This window comes from Thalassophryne amazonica, chromosome 6, assembly GCF_902500255.1.
Source record: "Thalassophryne amazonica chromosome 6, fThaAma1.1, whole genome shotgun sequence".
Lineage (NCBI taxonomy): Eukaryota > Metazoa > Chordata > Actinopteri > Batrachoidiformes > Batrachoididae > Thalassophryne > Thalassophryne amazonica.
Genome location: NC_047108.1, coordinates 51,731,823 through 51,751,608, shown reverse-complemented (window position 1 = coordinate 51,751,608; position 19,786 = coordinate 51,731,823). Strand labels below are relative to the sequence as shown.

Below are 19,786 nucleotides of genomic sequence, written 5' to 3'. Positions count from 1 at the left end.
GAGGAGCGGACCTGCGTCTGACGGAACCCAGCGCTAAAATAACCAGAAAGCGGTTCCAATAACAAAACAATTTATTTTTTTTCACCCTCTGGTGCATAACAAAGTGTATGAACAAAAGATGCGTCAGTCTGGTGGAGTGAAGGCTGGCACGCTCTCCAGCGCCTAAAAGGATCGAAGCCCGGCGCTTCTGGACTCACTTTACCGCCCAGGTGGACACGACAAACCGACTCTGCGCAGGATAGAAAAGGTGAGGTAAGTCAGCAGCTACAACCAATATCCTTCAAAAGGCACACCGTATCAGCAACACATTCAGGTCTGTATTTAAGCTTTATGTAATGAGCAGCTTCTCACAACAGGTGGAGGATTACCACTCCGCACGCCACGGCAGTGAGAAGCGAGCTGCACAATTCTCATCACAATTCAAATCTACTGCGTAACAAAATACCAAGTTACTATCAACAATTAGTCAAACAATTAATCACCTCAGATGTGTGCTGACAGCATGTGTCCCTCACCCTTCTTCCTTCACAGGCACGATGTGTCAAACCCAGGCGCGGTCCTCAGCGTCTCACAAACGAACATCACAAAGTCGAGTTCCCGGCAATTCTGCTTGAATCACACATGGCTTAAATGCAGAACGCCATCTCATTATCTGCTTCAGCTGAAAGTCTTTAAGGTTGCACTTGAGCACCATCCACAGGTGCTGCACATAACACTGATGAGGGTGAAGGACTCTTCAGCCAGCACCTTCTCCACAGACAAATCAGTTTTCATACCACCTGGAGAGCAAAGAAAAGAAAAGAACACCAAAATGTCCAGCCACACCCCCCCAACACACAACACTGTCAACAAAACAAATGCACTCGCACAAATTTAATCAGGTGAAATTTTAACCTCCCACGATATCAAAAAATGGTCCCGTATGCACTTTGCGTCCTTGGAACAGACTGTGCCGTGTGGTTGCACAGCTGAAGTGGTGGGCGTTACCACCCAGTGCTGCCCACCGTAGAATCATGAATCCCTAATTGTGATGTTTTGTTCTGTTTTTTTTTCTTTCTTTCTGTTGGGTATTTTCTCCTCCAAACATTCTTAAAACCTTTAACAAGACAAACAGAGTCAAAAAACACCAGTGAGACAGAAAGTCAAATTTAGCTCGCGAGGAGTGCAAACAGTCCGTACACGTAGTACCACTGAAAGCACTAAGGACTGCTGCGCCTGCTCACTCTTTTTATTAGAAAAACCTACCCACATTGAGAAACTTGTCCTAAGGGGGGGGGGGGGGGCGCGCGAGACAAGTTTCTTCCCGTAAAACAAACACATACGTCAATAAGTGCAGCTGCGTGGAAAAACAGTTCCTTTGTTTAATCATATCTTTGAAGGTCAACACATCTCGTTCTTGCAGGCTCCTCTGTTTGCACTTATCATCTGTTCTGCAAAAGCTTGGAGTGTCCTGTTTAAAACGGTAAGCATTTGTACAGCATAAGGTCAAAATAACCTCCATCTCTTCACTCCCAGTCGTTAGTGGCTACAGAAACAAAGGTTGTGCTGTCAGTGTAATAATAACAAGTACATTCTCAGGGTTACGTTAAGACAGGTGCAAAACAGCTCAATAACATTTCATCAAAACAAAGACAAAGGAACAAATGTTTAACAGTGATAATATATATATATATATAAAATCTTTAACATTTCCCTCCTGTTATCGCTTGTTAAACATATAGTAGGCATCACCTAGCTTAGCACTTCTTTTGAGATTTTCACTAAGAGGTTCATCATGGTATGTTCTACAGGCTTACACCCCAGAGGTTATGTCATCATCATCGGTGTCTGGGTCATCATACTTCCATTGGTCTGGGTACAGGTCATGAGAGCCCTCTTCCTCTTCGTCGTCGTTTTGCCCCAGGAGTGGATATGAAGCTGGTCCCCCTCCTGGTCCTGGACCTATTGCTGTGGTTATCATTCTATTTGCAAGGCCTCGAAGACATGGAATACAACAACATCCACACAATGTTAGAATCGCAGCAAATACTGCTATAGACACTAATAGTGAAGAAATCAAGACCTCCATTTTCCCATCCCTTCCAGCCACCAATCCCAGCCTTCGGTGTTTACTCCACTGTGCTCTTTCATCTTCCTGTTCAACGTCCTCAGCCCGTCGATGGCTTGAGTGAGGCTGCCATCTGCAGCTGTGTTGTTGGGAATGAATGTGCAGCATTGTTCTCCGAACATGGCACAAACACCTCCTTTCTCTGCCAACAACATATCCAGAGCAATACGGTTCTGGAAGGCCATAAGGGACGTGGCTTCTAACTGTGAATGGACAGCCTTAAATCCTTCCTCAGTCCAATTTCCTAATTTCTGCACATTGTAGTGGATGTAGTTTATTCTGTCTACATTCTTATTAATTGAACACCACCAACAGATGGAGGATTCGAATCCAGCTGCTATTTGATCAACCAGTTTATACTCGTCAGGCACTCCTCTGGGGACTCCTATCGCATCAATATATGTTGGATCTCCCACTCCTTTCCAATCTCTTTTTACTCTATGTCTGGCTATGCCTTTCTGCCAGTCTTCAGGAATAAGAGAGGCTGCATATGTCATAACGTCTTCAGGGGTCATGGGTATAGCTTTAACTGGTAACAATAATGATATAAATGCACAATAACCTGACACATTTCTTGGCAGTCTGTCAAAAATTCTGTTATCGCCACACCACCACCATACGTCACTCCTACTGACAGGCTTGAATGTGGACTTACTATGGACCACATCCTTACACCAGGCAGTGTGGTTTAAGCTACCCAAAGTCTTACTTATCCCTGTCAAGTTTACACATGTATGGTTAGCATGCCCAACTTTGCTTGAAAATAAAGGTTTAATCTTAGTCAATTTGGTCAATGGATAGATCTTGTCCCACTTAGAACAATTGTTGTTTGCTGCATAATAAGGACTGTCCATGGGGTCCAGGAACCCTCGTTCTTTTTGTTTTTTTCTTTCGCCATTTCTGCACACTACAGCACACCTATGTTCAGAACAGTGGCTTCTTAATGTCTTCTGCTAGCTTTCGTGTCTAACCTGGATCTTAACACCAAGCTCACACACTATTACTAGTCTTATCCTACTGTTCTTACTGTTTGTCTGTGTCTGCAGAAATGACTTTCTTACAGTGAGTTAAATGAATCCATGTACTTCTTTCCCCAATTTTCAAAGCTGTGGGTGTTGTGAGTAGTACTTGATGGGGCCCTTCCCACTTAGGTGAATGCCAGTGTTTTCTCTTGATGCTTCTTATCAACACCCAGTCTCCAGGTACCACTTTAGGGTCATCCTGTGGAGAAATGGGATCATCAGTGCTTGAAACTCTCCCTCGTTGTCTTTCTAACATCTTCCTCATGTAATCTGCTAAATTGGCTTCCTCAGGTACATCCCAAATTTGCCCATAATATGGCAATCGGTATTTTCTGCCAAACAATGTTTCATACGGTGTCAACCCCATGGTACTAGTTATGTTTATGTACATTTTTACCAAATCTACACAATGTGTCCATGGTCTGCCTGTTTCCTCCATTGTCTTCCTAAGTCTGTTTTTTACTGTCCCATTCATCCTTTCTACTAATCCGGCACTTTGTGGATGATAAGCACAATGATTTTTGAGATTAATCTGTAGCGCTTCTCCCACATGTTGCACTATTGTATTAACAAAATGCGCTCCATTATCTGAATAGACTGTTTCTGGTATTCCAAATCGTGGAATGATGTCTTTGCACAGTGCTTTAGCCACTGTAAGTGCATCTGCATGTTTTGTGGGGAACAATTCTACCCATTTTGAGAAGGCATCAATTATGACTAAACAAAATTCCTTCCCTTCATGTTTACTCAGCTGTATATAATCCATATGAATCACTTGAAAGGGATATTGTGGTGTTGGAAATTTGCCTCTTTGGGGTCTCAAATTGCCTTGTGAGTTGTGTTTTGCACATATCATGCATGCTCTACAATGCTGTTTTGCATATGCATCGAACCCATAAAGACAAAAAATAGATTGCAATTGCGATATCATACCCCCTGATGAGACATGCGTCACGCCATGGCTCATAATAGCTGCCCATTTAAACATATTTTTTGGCAATATGGGTTTCTTTTGTGGTCATAAGTACAAATCATTTGCGAATGTAGCTCCTTTGTGTAACCACATCTGCCTTTCTTTCACAGGTGCCTGCTGTTGCATCTCAGCAAGCAGTATGTGACCTAAGTGCAAATCTGGAGTGGTTTCCTGTACAACAAAAATAGAAGAAGCTGCTGCTGCCTCCTTTGCTGCTCTGTCAGCAAAATCATTCCCTTTTGAAACACTGTCAGAGCCTTTGGTGTGAGCCGCACATTTGCATATAGCAATTTGTTTAGGCAATTTCACAGCTTTCAGTAGTGCAGTTAGGAGTGTGGCATGAGTTACTGGCTTTCCAGATGATGTCACCATCCCACGCTCTTCCCACAGTTTTGCAAACACATGCACTGTGCTGAAAGCGTACTGGCTGTCCGTATAGATTGTCACAGCTTTTCCTTTAAACAAATGACAAGCTGCAGTTAAAGCAACTAATTCAGCTGCTTGCGCTGAGAATGACGATGGCAATGAAGTAGAATCCAATACTTCTGAATTTGTGACAACAGCATATCCAGATTGTGTTTGTCCATAAGCATTTTTAGTGGAGGATCCATCCACATACACAATTGTACTGTGTGGGATGGGCGTATCCAAAAGATCAACACGGGCCTTCATACAGACAGTTGCTACATCAAGACAATTGTGCGGCTCACCATCCTCAGGTAAAGGTATCAATGTGGATGGGTTCAATGTTGTACATCGCTCTACCGTAAGGTGTGGTTGTGATAATAGCAAGGACATGCACGAAAGATGTCTTGCTGGGGACAAAAGGCTCATGTTTGTCTGCAACAGAAGTGCAGAAACTACATGTGGAACTTTCAATGTCAGCTGATGGAATAGAACAACATTACTGCTACTTTGAACAGCCATAGAGGCTGCAACAACAGCTTGTACGCATGGTGGTAGAGCACTTGCCACTGCATCCAATTTAGATGAGTAGTAGGCAACTGGCCTTAATTTTGAGCCATACACTTGTACCAAAACACTAGTCATGAACTTATTCTTACAATCAACTGTTTGAATGAATGGTTTACTATAATCTGGTAGTGCCAAAACTGTGGATGACACTAATGTTTGTTTGACTTTTACAAAAGCTTCCTCAGCATCTTTGTTCCACTCCAGCACAGTTGACATTGAAATATCATCTTTGTACATCAAATCAGAAAGTGGACTAGTCAACTCTGCATAGCAAGGAATCCATGCCCTGCAGTAATTTGTCAGTCCAAGAAATGACATCATCTGTTTTTTAGTTTGTGGTTTCGGAGCATGTAAAATCGCTTCCTTTCTGTCAGACAGGATCGTACGCCCTGTGGCTGATAATTCATGTCCTAAATATTTTACTTTATCCCTACACAACTGAACTTTGTTTTTACTCACTTTGTGGCCATTATCAAATAAGAAACATAATAATGCTACTGTGTCAGTTATGCAGTTTCTCGTGTGTCAGAGGCAATCAAAATGTCATCAACATACACTAATAGTTGGCTATCTGCCGGTGGAACGAAATTGGCTAAACATGCTGACATGACTTGAGAATAAATAGTTGGACTCTCTGCGTAACCCTGCGGTAATCTGGTAAATGTATATCGTTGTCCTTTAAAGGTAAAAGCAAACCAGAATTGACTATCTGGGTGTACTGGCACAGAGAAAAATGCATTACTTATGTCAATTACTGAGAAACTATTAGAATTTGGTCTCAGCGAATTTAACAAGGTGTGTGGATCTGGAACACATGGTGCTCTTTTAATCACAGCAGCATTTACTGCCTGCAGATCTTGAATCATTCTCCACCCCACTGAGGGCGGAGCCTTTTTTACAGGAAATATGGGTGTGTTACATGGTGAATCTGGGCATGGTACTATTACTCCTGCTGTTAACAAATCCTCTATTACTGGCCTGATTCCTTCAATTGCATCAGGTTTCAATGGATACTGTCTTACACATGGTCTGTATTCTGTTTTTGGTCTTATAACTACAGGTTGTGCATTTTTAATCAGTCCTACGTCTGAAGGACCTGTTGTCCACAATCCTGATGGTACTGAAGAAAGAAGATCATCTTCTCCAGGACTCAACTGAAACACTCAGGATTGTGAAGTGGACACATCAATATGTGTTCCGGCTGTCAGCACCAATGAGACATTAACTGGCACTTTATACAATTTAGTTGATGGGCTGAACTCTGTTCGTGGTCCAACTCTGCTCCAATCAGTGGCTGACAAAGCTGTCATGACTGTCAGTCCCAAATCTTGCCATTCTGTCAAATATGGTTTACAAAGTGACACATGTAATGGCATACCTGTGAATCTCAATTTTAAAACATCTTCAGTGGCACCTGTCACTGTTATGACAGCTGTGGAGTTGCCATCATGAATCAAATCTGTCATTGTCAGCTTCACAGGTGAAATGTCTTTCAATTTGTTTTCATAGTCACCATCCGGACCTGGAGGATCTTTATGCCACATTGTGACATGCAGGTCAGGTGGTGACATCTTTTGTTCAGGATGTTTCAGTAGGGCTGTTGCTTGCAAAACGACATCTTTACCCCATCCTGCAGCATCTTCTTCAGAAATGTCAAATGTATAGTAATAGTGGAATGTGGGGTCATCGCTTTCTTCTCTCACCATGTTAACACCTCCTGTGCGCTGAAATATGGGTGTGTTTCTTCCAATGTGCCTGTAGGCAGTCCAATCCAATGTTTCTGTATCCAAGCTTTTATATCCTTGTTGGAATGCTGGATCAGAGCGTTTTTCAATTGTTGTTCATACACCGGTGTTCCTGGCGATATGCCACTATGGACCCTAAAGACACTCTCAAATCTGCATCTAAAGTCTGCCCATGGCTCTCCTTCTTTCTGAGTTGTCCTAGTAATTTCAGTATAATTTATCTTTGGGCCCAATACTCCTTTTGCTCGTGTAATCATAGCTTCCACTCTTGTCTGCAACACTGGATTATCATGCTCCAGTGGCTTTCTTTCCGCGTCTACAGGATTCCAGTCCCCACGTACCTGACTCCACTTTGGGCCACATGCTTTCATCCATACCTGTTGGACCTCAGTTCCATCTAGGTGATACGACTTTCTAATATTTTCTATGTCTTGCATGAATCCCTCAATGTCAACATGAGGTGATGGTATCATGTCAACTGCTGCTTTGATATCATCAGCATTCCATGTTCGATATACGAGCATGGTTGGTCGGTGCCCTGGAGTTCCTGCACAAGGATTTGGTACTTCTATCAAAGGATAGATGCCTTCCTGGTCACTGTGTTCCTCCATGGGAGGAGCTGTAGGCACTTTTGTTTGACTGCGTGTTTGTGGTTTTTCTTGTTTTTCACTTTTTGCCTTAGGTTTTACTGCCAAATCATACTGTGGTGGCGGTACATCATCATCCTCTGGTAGAGGAGGATATAAAGGTGTTGTTGTCACCGACGATCCAGCCGACGGTGGTTGTTGAGGTTGTTCTGGTTCTCTGTGCTGAATTATCACATCTTCTTCTGCCTTACCTACAGCTTTCTTTTTCCTTGCTTTCTCTAATCGTCGCTTCTCTGCTCCCTTCCGTCTGTTCTCTGCTTCCTCCTCCCAAAATGCCACTAAATCTGCCCCTATTTTCTGCTTCTTTTTTTTATCACCTTTATGTTCCTTTTCCAACCTTTCCTTCAACTTCTGAATACTAGTCAGGTTCAGTCGTCCGTCAAAGTCATGTTTATTTATCCAGGTCTCCAATTTCTTTGTTGCTTTTGGATTTTTTGCATCCATAAATTTCCAGTCGTCAGTTGATACATTTTCCTTATTTTTAGACGTCTTACCCCCCATTTTTATTATCCCTTGTTATAATTTGGACTTCAGACGGGGGCACACCTAGGGTGTTCTAAATCTGAAGTTTTCACTTTCTTTGGACGTGACAATTAATTTGCCGTCGTGTGGTTGATTCCTTTCACCTCCCCGTAGGAAGCGGAATCACTTGCCTCTGCTTCCACACACACGGTTGTCACTAACGTTGTCCAAAGTATTACACTCTCACACTTTTATTCTCAAAAACCGGTATTACTTCATATTAAAACAGAGGAGTCCGTACCCTCCTTCCGGAATTTAACTACGTGCGTCCCTCGCAACCGTAGAGGAGTCCGCCCTCCTCGCGGAGTTTAACTGCTTTACATTAACAGACGATTCCACGCCATCGCTTACGGAGTTTAACTGTTTATGTGATCACACTTTTATTCCCTACCGGTACGCGTATATAAACAGAGGAGTCCGCACCCTCCTTCGGAATTTAACTACGTGCGTTCCTCGCCATCGTAGAGGAGTCCGACCTCCTTACAGAGTTTAACTGTGTTTCATTAACAGACGATTCTGTATCATCGCTTGCGGAATTTAACTGTTTATGTGATCTGATCACCATTCACTCAGTACTGTTACAAAGAGATTCTACTCACTGACTCGACTTCCTGTCTGTCTTCTTCGGGAAAATCTCGTCAACCAGACGATGCCACCGGCGGTCGACAATTGCAGACACGATCAATCGATCGGACCTTGGCCAAGGATTTACGTCTGGACTTGGCGACCCCCGCCGGACACCTCCGGTATTGTTGAGCTCCCGGACGTAGCCTCCAGTCAATGTTGGGTATTTTCTCCTCCAAACATTCTTAAAACCTTTAACAAGACAAACAGAGTCAAAAAACACCAGTGAGACAGAAAGTCAAATTTAGCTCGCGAGGAGTGCAAACAGTCCGTACACGTAGTACCACTGAAAGCACTAAGGACTGCTGCGCCTGCTCACTCTTTTTATTAGAAAAACCTACCCACATTGAGAAACTTGTCCTAAGGGGGGGGAGAGCGCGAGACAAGTTTCTTCCCGTAAAACAAACACATACGTCAATAAGTGCAGCTGCGTGGAAAAACAGTTCCTTTGTTTAATCATATCTTTGAAGGTCAGCACATCTCGTTCTTGCAGGCTCCTCTGTTTGCACTTATCATCTGTTCTGCAAAAGCTTGGAGTGTCCTGTTTAAAACAGTAAGCATTTGTACAGCATAAGGTCAAAATAACCTCCATCTCTTCACTCCCAGTCGTTAGTGGCTACAGAAACAAAGGTTGTGCTGTCAGTGTAATAATAACAAGTACATTCTCAGGGTTACGTTAAGACAGGTGCAAAACAGCTCAATAACATTTCATCAAAACAAAGACAAAGGAACAAATGTTTAACAGTGATAAAATATATATATATATAAAATCTTTAACACTTTCTTTCTTTCAGATAATGTCTGCAATCAAGTTTGTGCTGCAGCAGACACAGAAGAGTCTCAGAAGGAATACCTCGGAAAAAATGTCAACGGAGTTGTCGCCAGATTCCAAATGTCCGATCTGTTTGGACAAATTCAACAACATTGCTTACTTGGACACCTGCTTGCACAAGTTTTGCTTCCGTTGCATTCGTGAGTGGTCCAAAAACAAGGCAACGTGCCCTCTATGCAAACGGCCATTTAATTCCATCTATCACACTATAAAATCAGAACATGACTTTCTACTTACGCCGATCTACGGCCGGTAGATAATGGCTCCTTTGGCACTTTTGGTGGCGTTCGGTTTAGGTACCGCACAACTCTTACTGGAGTACACAGAGCGTTTCAGAGGAGGACTTCCCCACTTCCAGACAATGGTGTGATGTTTGAAGCCTCAGTTAATTCTCACCAACAAGCTCAGTACAGCTATATCAAGCAGATGATGATGAGGTTGGCAGCCAGGAGGAGGGCTGCAAGGGAAGGCACAGCACTGCATAAAGTCAGAGAACAAGAAATGATCAACTTCAGGAGGAAGTTGTACCGGAAAGGATTGAAAGTTACAACTATCTTGGATGGTGGTTGCTCCAGAGACACCTCAGCAGACTTCTACTGAAGAAATCCTGCCTGCTTGCATAGACTGATCCCCTGGTTAAAAACAGAGCTTGTTGTGCTGTATGGTGCCCATGGTTCTCTGGTCAACATAGTTCAAAACATCATCATGTCACGTATTTCCCAGTGTGACATGGAGGACGCACGTTTTCGAGACAAGCTGAGGCTGTTTCTTCAGGGTCACACAGATCACTTTCTGCATGAGTTCATCAGCTTTGCCAAGTGTCCCTTCAATGTGGATGCATATGATCAGAACACAGTATACAACTGCCCCGGCCCTTTCACCAATGAAGATGGCAGCACCAACTCACCATCTCAGACGATGAGCCAAACTCTGTGGACTTGGAACCACATGAAGATACCAGATCTAATTTGAGCTCCTCCTTGTGGGATGATGAAACACCTGGACCATCATATTTTATAGCAGCAGAGCAGAATAGGGAGAATCTGACTGTCCCCGACTCTGACAGCGATACCAGTTTTGAGGAGGACACGGCAGAGTCTGTACCTTTGTCACAAATTTCAAGGACTCGTAATCACACAGAAGCAACTCATAGTAACGTTAACAGTGACTACTGTTCTGACAGTGATGACTGCATTATTGTCAGCTTTCTTAAACCCAGAGCAGAGCGCACTCCTGAACTGGTCCAACTTTCTTCTGACTCTGATGAATCTTCTGCTGAAGATTCTACAGAAGTGCCTCCTGCTCCTCAACACATTCGATCCATCAGTCCTAGTCCTCAAACTTCTCAGAGCAGTGACACAGCTGATGGCTCAAGGTCACAGAACGCAGTGTTGGTGGATAATCAGCTGAATGCAGATGAAAGGTGGTCTTCTACATGTAAAAAACACAAAACATCTCATAAATCACATAATAACCACAGGGAGAAGCATTGGTCTAACAAGAGAGAGAACAGGAGGAGGAGTAGGAGTAGGTCAAGAAGCATTGGTGTAACAACAGAGAGAACAGGAGGAGGAGGAGTAGGAGTAGGTCAAGAAGCAGAGCGCAGGTGTCCAGTGACCTCTCCGGGCAATGGCAGTCATTTCCTCATTGATGGAGGTTGTTCTTATTCCATCACTCGAGATGCCTCATACTCAAAATGTAGCAGCAGCTACAATAAAAGGAGGGATGCTGATTTCAGCCATTCTGGTTATGAGTATCACAGACTGTCACCTAGTTGTAGTGTGCAGTCATACAGCTTTCACAGTCGAGACGGAGACGGAAACTGATTTGTGTAATATGGATGTGGGGGGATAATTTTTATTCAAAAACTGTTCAACAAGCTTTGGCTTTAACCGGTTCATCTTAGACACAACTTCTGCAGACACCAACCACAACATCACTACTCTCAATTGACCAAAACTCATGTGGTCCAGCCCAGCAAGGAGGCTTCAGAATGAGCGATGACATCACTAGTCTGATGTGATACAAACCTCAAAACTCACGGAAACCTGGCTGAACCTAATGCCTATGGCGGAAACACTTCCTGGATTACTGGACACACAGTTCGAAGTATCGGCACAACGTGCAACATCATTGCTTGACTGTCATATAGGCTCCGGTGTATCATGATTTTCTGTATCACGCTATGTGACTTTATGACGTGTGATTCAATTCACAGGGACCATTCTTGGGACACAGGCCTTGGACAAATTCAAAGATGGCTAATCTTGACCTATTTTAAGAGGTCAAAGGTTGCATTCTGTTTCCTGCCCTGAGTACATTTAATAGTTCACAGGAATAATCGCACTCCCTTAAACCTCAGACAACCTGTGATTCTGTTCACACCTTTTCCTTTAGAAATTAAAATTCCTCCATATTCCCTTTACATACACAAATTAAGGTAAAATACGAAAAATGTTCTCAGGAACCGTCACAACCCTAAGACCAGCCACAATCCCCCATTTTCTTTCTAAAAATTACTTTAATAAATAAATAAGTAATGTCACATTCCCTTACATCTGCCAAACACTCTTGTATTTGACATTTTTTTGGGGGGAAAAAAAAAAATCTATCGCCCCATAATTAAAAAAAAAAATTTGTGGTTTTGGTCAGGAACGACGCCACCCCTTTACGTCAGTATCCCCTATTTCTCAGGATATGTTACAACCCCTTAGTCCCACAAACTACACATTTTATAGCAATTTTAAGAAAATTAAAGTACAAAGGCCTCAAAAATCCATTACACCCACCAAACCCCCTTGTTTGGGATTTTTTTCCCCAAATATATAAAAGCACCACATTTCCTCCAAAAATTAACAAAAATTAAGGCTGAGTGGGGAAAAAAAAATCACAATCTCTATTTTTACCTTTCAGTGGGGATTCATGTGGTCCAGACAGTGGGGTGGACAAGACTCTAATCTGGTCATAAGGATCTTCACTGTTTTGTTTTATTTATAAACCCATATATATATATATGTATCATTGAAGCCTACAATAGTTTATCATTAACAAATCTAGAATCTACTGATTCTCTCTGAAGGGAGAGATGTAGATTGTAAAAACTGTTCCGCGTAGGACATCTTGCCAAGGTAGTTGGCCGGGACGTAGCCCCTCTGTCCATTAGCCTCGGCTAACCACCACTCCTTATTACCTCCCAGATCACAGAACTGTAGGATGCGGATGTGCTGGTATTCCTGCAAGGTCAGCTCCTGGTTACAGCGGGCTTGAAATGCATACATGGTATTAATAATATTATTACACACTTGTTTTATTACATTTTTAGAAATTAAGATGTTTAATGGGGTTGATATTTTGTGGTCTTTTTTTTTTGTTTAAAAAGATAAAGTCCCAGTAACTTAAAATATATTTCATAAATAAAGCTGAACTGTATCCTGGTGGGCAACACGGTGGATTAGCTGGTTAACACTGTTGCCTCACAACGCATAGGTCATGGGTTCGATTCCCATCTGTGGTATTTTTGTGTTCTCTCCGGGTGCTCCGGCTTCCTCCCACATCCAAAGACATGCAGTTAGGTGGATTGTAATCTTTAAATTGTCCGTAGCTGTGGATGTGTTTGTTTATGTGTAGCCCTGTGTGGGTTCTCTCCTGGTGCTATCTGCTCGTGTGAATAATGGGTAGATCGTTGTGTACCGAGTTTACCCTTTCTGTGTGCAGACCAAAATCAGGTTTACAGGTGGGTTATTTTTCTCCATAAATTGAAACCAGCTCTCGGGCTTTTCCACAGACAGAAAAAGGAAACTCAGTAGAGAACAAACTTCCCTTTTATGCACATGCGCAGATAGTTCACAAATCCGGTACAGGGATCATCTCAGTGCGTGACACCGTTTCATCCAGTTTTAGCACTTTTTTGGATCGTGGGCGATCGTAGTAAAACAGCGTGCTGTGGAATAAGCTACAAGAGCTGCTCCTCGTACTTGTTTTGGATGAATGTGGTCCAAGTTCGGGATGCAGATATTGTTACGGAGGTCATCCAGACCTTTAAAGGTTGTTGGAGCATTCATCAAACCAAAGGGGATTCTAATCCACTCATAGAGGCCACGCTGTGTTATAAATGGAGTCAAGGACCTACTGGCCTCATCCATAAGCCCCTGGTGATATGCCTTGTCCTGATGTAACTGAGAACCAGCTGTTGCTCCCCAAACTGTCAAGAATGTCCTGCACCCAACAGATTGGCTGTCAATCAGGGTCAGTTTTCTGGTTTCTCTTTAGTCTATAGAGATGCAGACTCTCCAAACTTTTTTCTCAACTGTTGAGGCACGACTGACTTCTGTATCCACCCCATGTGATAAGGTCTTCCAAGTAGTCTTTTCACATCGTTGTAAAGGGGCTTTAGCACAGAGAAACAAGTGCGTGCTAACATGTTTATATCCTTTAGGCAGAGGTCTCAAACCGGTTCCAGAAAGGGCCGAGAGGGTGCAGGCTTTCTGTGCAACCACCCAATCCAGCAGGTGATTTCACTGATTAACTGATTTCACCTGCTCAGTGATGTTAATCAGTGAAATCACCTGCTGGAGTGGGTGGTTGCACAGAAACCCTGCACCCTCTCAGGCCCTTTCTGGAACCGGTTTGAGACTTCTGCTTTAGGGATTATGCTCAATCTCAGTGTTGGGATGTTCCCAACATCCTCGTGAGACTTTGCAAATAAACCTCACTCCTCGTGTAGCATTTCTATACCTCAACCTTCTCCATTTGACTAAGGTGACTCAGGTCAACAGGTGGGTCCCACCTACCGTGTGCTGGGTAATCGGGAGAGTCGGGAGTTTTCCCAGTGGGCTGATCCAACCTGGGGCCGTTGTGAGGGGGTGTTATATGACCACCACTAACTGTTAGGCTACACAGCAAGACACTTGGGCTGCTGTATCTTAAAGAGAAGACATTAAGTGTTATAAATGTTTTACAATCACGAAAATTCACAAGAAAATAACTCAAGACTGCTTCTTTTGCAACACTGTTATCTTTTCCAAAGCCTAAGGCAGGGACATACCATTACATGTATAACACTCCTATGCAATCATTACAGTTAGTTCAGTCCAATCAAGCCCTGTGTGCTCAGATGGGACTTGCGCTACCCGTGACTGAAAAGATGGACAGAAAAAAGTCAGGTGGAGCTGAAAAAGCTAGATTAAGAAAAAGAAAAGCTTTGGAGGAAGATGCTGCCAAGTGTGCAAAGCTCACAGATATTTTTTCAAGAAGACAGTGCGAAGAGGGAAATGGTAAATAGGGCCAGGAATAACAGGCTATATGCCTGTTGATGTCAGGATGTCAGCTGTATCAACGTTTGGTGGTCCCTCGTTTATCGCGGGAGTTACGTTCTAAAAATAACCCGCGATAAGCGAAATCCGCGAAGTAGTCAGCGCAATTTTTTACAATTATTATGCATGTTTTAAGGCTGTAAAACCCCTCACCACACACTGTTTTCTTCTGGGCGAGAAGATTCTAAACAGACACACGCAGAACACAATGCGCATGCTCTCCCTTCGCTCACTGCCTCCGGGGGGTACGGATGCGGGACCTGCAAAGAATCCAAGTCCTCTCTTGGTGGCCACGGAGCTCTGCGGCTGCGGTCAACATCCGCATCAAAACAGCGAGCATAGTCTCTGGACCTGTTGCCAGATTTTGGCCGCAACTCCGCACAGCAGACAGGAGGGCGGTGTGAGTGGCCCGCTGCTGCACTTACCGAGCCCGTAGACTCAGTAAGCGAATCGGAGGCAGTGAGAGCAATCGCGGTGATGCCGACCGGTGCTGCGACCAGCCCGCCTGATAAGGACGCAGAACACAATGCGCTGCTTAAAAAAAAAAAAAAGCATGCAAAATTGCACTAAAAAAATCCAAGGTGAACCGCGTTATAGCGAGGGACCACCTCTTCCAGCTACTTACAGTCTGGGACTTCACTGCTTAGGTGGTGTCCTCGTGAGTTAACAATACCATTCTTGTTTTAACTAACTAACTTTTACTTTCTATTATAAGCCACACAATTTTCAGTCAGTCAGCACATAAATGCTGGATATAAATGCCACAGCAGAACTCTTATTATCTCTGTGTGCTGGCGGTTTGTGGGCCGGTTGGATATGAAACTCCCGGGCTGAAAAATGTTCCCAGCACGGCCTGCCTCGACCCCACACACTGACACTACAGGATTGGGAGCAGCCTTTTCAAAGACACTAGCTGGGCACACAGCTTACACATGATTTAAGGAGCTGATACCAGTTTTTTTGTGATGGATGTGACGTTTGGTTCCATGTCAAGTGTCCAGACATTCCAGTTGCTCAGTCCGACCAGTGCGTGGCTGATAGTGACGCTGGAGCCTGTTCCAGTGGCAAATACCATCTTTCCATGTGACCGGGATCCACGTTCTTGGACGTGGATGATGAAGAGAACTTTGTTTGACCCACTTCACCATCCAAGGTAGGTGAGTCAAGATTTGAGTGTTTTTGTTGGAAGAGACTTCATTCTGCACCTCTCAGAGTCCACTCTGTCAAACTGAAGGGGTGAGACTCACACATTCCAAGTCCAGGGTGGCTGTTATTGGAACACCAGAGTTCTTACTGGATGATCAAATGGAATATGTGCGGTTGTTTTCATTCTGATGTGTGTCATTATTAAGTTCAATAGTAATATAGTAATAATTGTGGATTAGTTGCTGTATTTTTGTTTGAGGTAACGGTGTGTGAAGATTGATTGATCGATTGATTGATTGACTGATTGAATAAACTTTATTGTCCCCAATAAAGTCCCCAATTTGTCTTGGGCAAAGTACTACAGAGTTGCATTAAAAGACATTGACAAAGACAAATACAAATAACACAAACACAAACATTAAAAAAAAACAAAAAAAAAAACAGTTTTTGGGTGAGTAAAGTGCTAATGTGCTTTTGTGTTTAAGAGTTTGATAGAGGATGGTACAAAGGAGAGTTTCAGCCTGTTGTTCCTGCACTGAGGCACTCTCAGTCTCCTCCCTGACGGCAGCAGCACATATTCAGGGAACAGCAGGTGATCTGGGTCGGTGGAGATGATCTTGGCCCGCCTCATCACTGCTTCTTCATAAATGTGTTGAATTGTGGGATATTGTTTGAGTCCAATAATTTTCATTGCTGTCTTGTGAATGTTTGCTAACTTGTTTTTTGATTGAGCTGTTATATTCCCAAACCAGGCTATGAGCCCGTACCTGAGCAGACTCTCCACCATGGCTCGGTAAAAAACAAGTAAAATGCTTGTGCTCACCCCATACAGCCTCAGTCTTCGTAAAAAATAAAGCCTCTGCTGCAGGTGGGAGCACAGAAAGTCCACATGAGGCTTCCAACAGAGGGCGCTGTCCACCTGAATCCCCAGGTACTTGTAGGTAGACACCTGCGGTGGTGTTCTTTATCGTGACAGGGTCATGCTGGCAGATGTTTCTTAGATCCAGCACCATTTCCTGAGTCTTCTTGGTGTTTAGTAGCAGACAGTTCCTCTCACACCACTGAGTGAACTGATGTATTTCACTGTGGTATGATATGTCAGTGTCCTTATGCAGAAGACTCACTATGGCCGTGTCATCTGCATATTTCAAAATGTAATTGTTTTCATGTGTACTTTTGCAATCATTAGTATAAAGTGCAAAAAGTACAGGCGATGCCACAGAGCCCTGTGGAACACCAGTGTTGCAGCTTCTGACCTCTTGACATTGTACCATTCACCTTTACTCGCTGGGTTCTGTTATTTAAAAATGAATAAAACCATTTGAATTGCCAAGATGAATTGCCCTTTTAGGGATCAATAAAGTTGTTTGAATCTTGAAAGTCACTAATAGTGAAATCAGAATATCAGACTATGTGTCATTAAGGCAGGACCTCAACAAGAAAGGAGGAGTCTGTACGTCTGTCTGTGAAGAATTAACATTGAATCCACGATCAGACTTTCACCGCGATCACGTAAAGACCATATGGACAGAACTCCAAAATCAAAGCAGATTTTAATGGGGACATGTTATCTATCACCAAAACAGACTTTATGATCTGCTGAAATTTTCATGTGCAAATGTTTACAGATTTATTGTTCTGAGGTATTTCAACATGAACATGAGTTGCACCTCTCCCAAAAATAGTTTTTGAAAGCTTTTAATCATTTCTGCTGGGAAAGTTGATTAATTAACCAAGATGAGTTTATCAAAATGTCTGCTTGTCATGATCTATTTTGACCTCTTTTTCCACATTTGTGTTCTGAGCCTTTTGTATTTTTTAATCATGCCATGTATCTTAGTCATGCTTCAGCAGGTCTTGTTTCTTGTTCTTGTCAGGTTTTCATGTTATCTTTGGTTTTGGTTTTGTCAATTAACCTTGTATTTGTTCTCTCTTGGTCACTTAGTTCTTCCAGTCTTAGTTTGATTCTGTTTACTTCATTTCTTGTATTATGCTTTGGTCACTGGTTCAGTTTTCTTTTGAGCATCTTGTATTCATAGCTTAGTTCTGTTTATCACATTTTTGTATTATGCTTTAGTCACAGGTTTTGGTTATTTATCTTCAAGTGTTTCTTCTGATTATGTTCTGTTTGTCACTTATTGCTCATCAGTTAGTTATTTTTATTTATTGCACTATTCTGTAGTCACCACTTTTGTTTATCTGCTGTTCTCATTTCTGTTGTACTTTTATATTGTTGTTGTGTGGGCCGCTGAAGAGGAGGTACTGCTGGCCCACCACCAGAGGGCGCCCTGCCTGAAGTGCGGGCTTCAGGCACGAGAGGGCGCTGCCGCCTCAGGGACAAGCCGTGGTGACAGCTGTCACCCATCATCCGTGACAGCTGTCACTAATCATCACATCTGGTATAAAAGCAAGAAGACACCTCCACCAAACTGCCGAGATATCATCTTCATCTGGAAGTAATATCCTCAGCCTTTTGTGATATTTGTAAATCTGTTATTGTGAGTGTTTGCAGGAGTACCGGTCCGTTTAGTGGAGGCTGTGCAAGACAGCGCTCTTTTTCTTCTGAGGGACCGCTGCAAAGTGTTGAGTGAGAGGTGGAGGTGGAATTCCCACCAGGATTGTTACTGGGTGTTCACACACCCACCCTTTGACTGTCTTTTGCTTTCTGCCAGCAGTACCAGATCCGACATGCCGGGAAGGTGGCCACCTGGGGATTCCGGGACTTGGCGGCTCCAGTATTCCTCGGGTTCGGTGGTGGTGGAAATCGTGTGGTTCCGGTTCGTTTCCAGACGGGCGTCTCCTATCGTCGAGCCTGCCCACACGACACCTTTATTAATTGACTGTTGCACATTCTGAATCTGCTGTGTTTGGTTGTGTCATTCACAACAGTAAAGTGTTTTTTGTGACTACCTCCCGTGTGATTCTGGGGTTCCCCTGGATGCTAAAACACAATCCCCGGATTGATTGGCCGTCCGGGGTGGTGGTACAGTGGAGCGAAACCTGCCATCAGATGTGTTTGGGATCCTCGGTTCCTCCCGGTTCCCAGGCTAAGGAGCAGGTCCAAGTTCCCCCCAATCTGTCGGCGGTGCCGGTTGAGTACCACGATCTTGCTGACGTTTTTAGCAAGGATCGGGCACTCACTCTTCCCCCGCACCGTCCATATGATTGTGCCATCGATTTGTTGCCAGGCGTGGAGTTCCCGTCCAGCAGGCTGTACAACCTCTCCCGACCTGAGCGCGAATCAATGGAGACCTACATCCGGGACTCCTTAGCTGCCGGGCTGATCCGTAACTCCACCTCTCCGATGGGAGCAGATTTCTTTTTTGTGGGCAAAAAAGATGGCGGTCTTCGTCCATGCATTGATTATCAGGGGCTGAACGAGATCACGGTTCGCAACCGATACCCGTTGCCTTTGTTGGATTCAGTGTTCACCCCCCTGCATGGAGCCAAAATCTTCACAAAGTTGGATCTTAGGAACGCATACCACCTAGTTCGGATCCGGAAGGGAGATGAATGGAAGACGGCATTTAACACCCCGTTAGGTCATTTTGAGTACCTGGTCATGCCGTTTGGCCTCACTAACGCCCCCGCGACGTTCCAAGCTTTGGTTAATGACGTCTTGCGGGACTTCCTGCACCGATTCGTCTTCGTATATCTGGATGATATACTCATCTTTTCTCCGGACCCTGAGACCCATGTACGGCATGTACGTCAGGTCCTGCAGCGGTTGTTGGAGAACCGGTTGTTTGTGAAGGGCGAGAAGTGTGAGTTTCACCGCACTTCTTTGTCCTTCCTGGGGTTTATCATCTCCTCCAACTCCGTCGCCCCGGATCCGGCCAAGGTCGCAGCGGTGAGAGACTGGCCCCAACCTACAAGCCGTA

At 43.8% G+C, this 19,786-nt stretch overlaps 1 protein-coding gene across 1 annotated transcript; it reads left to right on the top strand.

The window, feature by feature from the left end:
- Window positions 1-9,412: 9,412 nt before the first annotated feature.
- On the top strand, window positions 9,413-11,273 carry LOC117511458 (E3 ubiquitin-protein ligase Topors-like). The gene is given in 3 exon segments (XM_034171481.1): window positions 9,413-9,674; window positions 9,677-10,351; window positions 10,354-11,273. Coding segments are annotated over 3 exon segments (1,857 nt in total).
- Window positions 11,274-19,786: the final 8,513 nt, after the last annotated feature.